The sequence below is a fragment of the Silurus meridionalis genome, chromosome 4 (assembly GCF_014805685.1).
Source record: "Silurus meridionalis isolate SWU-2019-XX chromosome 4, ASM1480568v1, whole genome shotgun sequence".
Lineage (NCBI taxonomy): Eukaryota > Metazoa > Chordata > Actinopteri > Siluriformes > Siluridae > Silurus > Silurus meridionalis.
Genome location: NC_060887.1, coordinates 41,083,009 through 41,085,508, shown reverse-complemented (window position 1 = coordinate 41,085,508; position 2,500 = coordinate 41,083,009). Strand labels below are relative to the sequence as shown.

General features: G+C 45.6%; 2 protein-coding genes across 3 annotated transcripts in view; both read right to left on the bottom strand.

The window, feature by feature from the left end:
- LOC124385132 (NLR family CARD domain-containing protein 3-like) overlaps positions 1-2,500 on the bottom strand; it is a 987,530-nt gene that overhangs the window by 147,629 nt on the left and 837,401 nt on the right. The window lies entirely within an intron of this gene.
- Positions 1-2,500, bottom strand: part of LOC124384468 (dynein axonemal heavy chain 3-like) — a 35,457-nt gene that overhangs the window by 22,094 nt on the left and 10,863 nt on the right. The window contains 7 exon segments of the mRNA XM_046847353.1: positions 412-526; positions 654-745; positions 845-1,056; positions 1,485-1,629; positions 1,788-1,941; positions 2,142-2,265; positions 2,398-2,500. The exon segment at positions 2,398-2,500 is cut by the window's right edge and continues 82 nt beyond it. Coding sequence (XP_046703309.1) covers positions 412-526; positions 654-745; positions 845-1,056; positions 1,485-1,629; positions 1,788-1,941; positions 2,142-2,265; positions 2,398-2,500 — 945 coding nt within the window.

The window sequence follows — 2,500 nt, the reverse complement described above, 5'->3', positions numbered from 1 at the left end:
AGGTCACAAGCGGAGTCCTCTGAGTATCATTTACTTACTTATCAATATCAACATGCTACGAAAAAGTCCATCCAACGGAGATCTTCATCTCTCAGCTCTCCAGAAATTTCCAGTGGAAGACCCTGAGATCATCCACTTGGCTTGAGTTGACATTTTACTGAATTTGGCAGATGCCCTAATCAAAATCGACTTACAATTATCCCCTTCATACAGCTGAGAAGTTGAGGGTTAAGGGCCTTGCTCAAGGGCCCAGCAGCAGCAACTTATTGGTGGTGGTGGGATTTGAACTCACAACCTGCTGCTCAGAAGTCCAACATTGTAACCACTGAGCCCCACTTTTTTGGTGAAATAAACATACATCGATATTTACGTGTGTGTGTGTGTGTGTGTGTGTGTGTGTGTGTGTGTTACCGTGTCTCTGTATTGTGAGAAGCCAAACCGGAGTTCACTCCACTCGTTCTTCATCTTCTCTAAAGCTTTTTCCAGGGAATATTCCTTGCTGGCAGATGCACTGATCTCCTCTAACCTGAAACATTCACACCATCCGATTTCCATTCTACATTCAGGAAGTTCAGCTGCAGAGCATTTGTGCATTTAAAGAGTTAAACCTCCCCATGATGTGCATAAGTCATTGCCCCCATCTGATGCCTTACTTATCGGTGTAGTTGTGCAGGCCGAGCTCCAGCATGCTGTGGAGGGATGTATCTGCGTCTGGCTTCACGTCGAATCCCACAATGCTGCAGATCTACAAAACAATTCATCCAGAATCTCAAATACAAAGAGACATTTGTAACCACCTGGTGCACCTCTAATTGTGTGTGTGTGTGTGTGTGTGTGTGTGAACCTTCTCCCAGTGACGATCTTTAATGCCCGGATTACAGATGGTGCTCAGGACGGGGAGATGCTGCTTGAACCTATCGATTTTGGAGCGAAAGCTCTCGGCCACTCTGCGTGGAGCTGCGACCTCGGAGAAGACCTTCGCCAGCTTGTACATGTTCCTGTACATGTTAGAGAGATCATCTGAGATCTGCTCTGCATTCAGCTGCATAAAGGGACCTGCAGAACCACACACACACACACACACACACACACACACACACACACACACACACACACACACACACACACACACACTGACTTTCCCACCCAAACTATTGGCAGAAAGTTTTAAACACAATTGTATTGGACGTCTTTAAATGCTGTAGCAGGACATTTCCCCTCCTTTTCTTTCCCTGTGTGTGTTCACTGCCCTTGTGCACAAAGTCTGCTCCATGAAGATATGGTTTCATTGTGTGGAAGATGTGGAAGATCTCCTGATACAGAGCTTCAGTGCTTTTGAACACCTACACCAGTACCTGACTTTACTAACACACTTGTAGCTGAAGGAGCAAACATCTCTACAAAATCTAGTAGGACATCACCCTCATTGTGGATCATGCATGTGTGTGTGTGTGTGTGTGTGTGTGTGTGTGTGTGTGTGTTACCATTCATCCAGCCATCTGATTTGGTGTAAAAGTTGAGGGCTGTGCTCCACAGCTGATCATATGGCTGTTTGTTGGTAATGATGGTCTGCAGTAAGGGGAACTGGGTCTGCTCTTTCTCCAACAAGCACTGCTCTTTATGAATGTACTGTACACACACACACACACACACACACACACACAATGCACTTCTCACACCCTCATCTGCCAATAATCCCTTAAATCCATAAATACAACCTTTATCTCAATGACTTAACGAAACACACACACACACACACACACACACACACACACACACACACACACCTCAAGCTGATTGGTGGCATTCTCCAGGCATGCCGTGATCTCGCCGAGTTTCTCCATGTTGCTCTTCATTTCCTCCACACTCATCACTTCTTTCTTCCTAAACACATCCATGTCTTTAGATACACACTGCAGTGTGTGTTCCAGCTTTTTGATCCTGCCTCACACACACACACACACACACACACACACACACACATGCATTTAGACACATGCTCTTGTTTAGACAATGTAAAAGTGTGTGTGTGTGTGTGTGTGTGTGTGTGTGTGTGTGTGTGTGTGTGTTTGTGCATATGTGTGTGTGTGTTTGTGCATGTGTGTGTGTGTGTGTGTGTGTGTGTGTGTGTGTGTGTGCACCTCTTGTGCAGTTGGTCCTCAACATGTTCTCTCTCTTTGTTCAGTTTGTCTTTATGGACCTCACACACATTACAGATCTGCTCAGGCCAATGAAACACTCTGCTGTTCAGCTTAATATCATCACCTACACACACACACACACACACACACACACACACACATACACACACACACATACACAAATAAAACCAAGTCCTGCTGAGGAAATCTGTTTAATATGGTGATGTTTAATATTTGAGCTGGTGCCCCCCCGTACCAGTGAGAGTGGCGTAGTCCAGCAGGAAGTTTAGTCGTCTGGCTGCTTCGCTGATTTCATCCCGCAGTGTGTGTACGCTCACATCACTCGTGTGTTTCAGGAA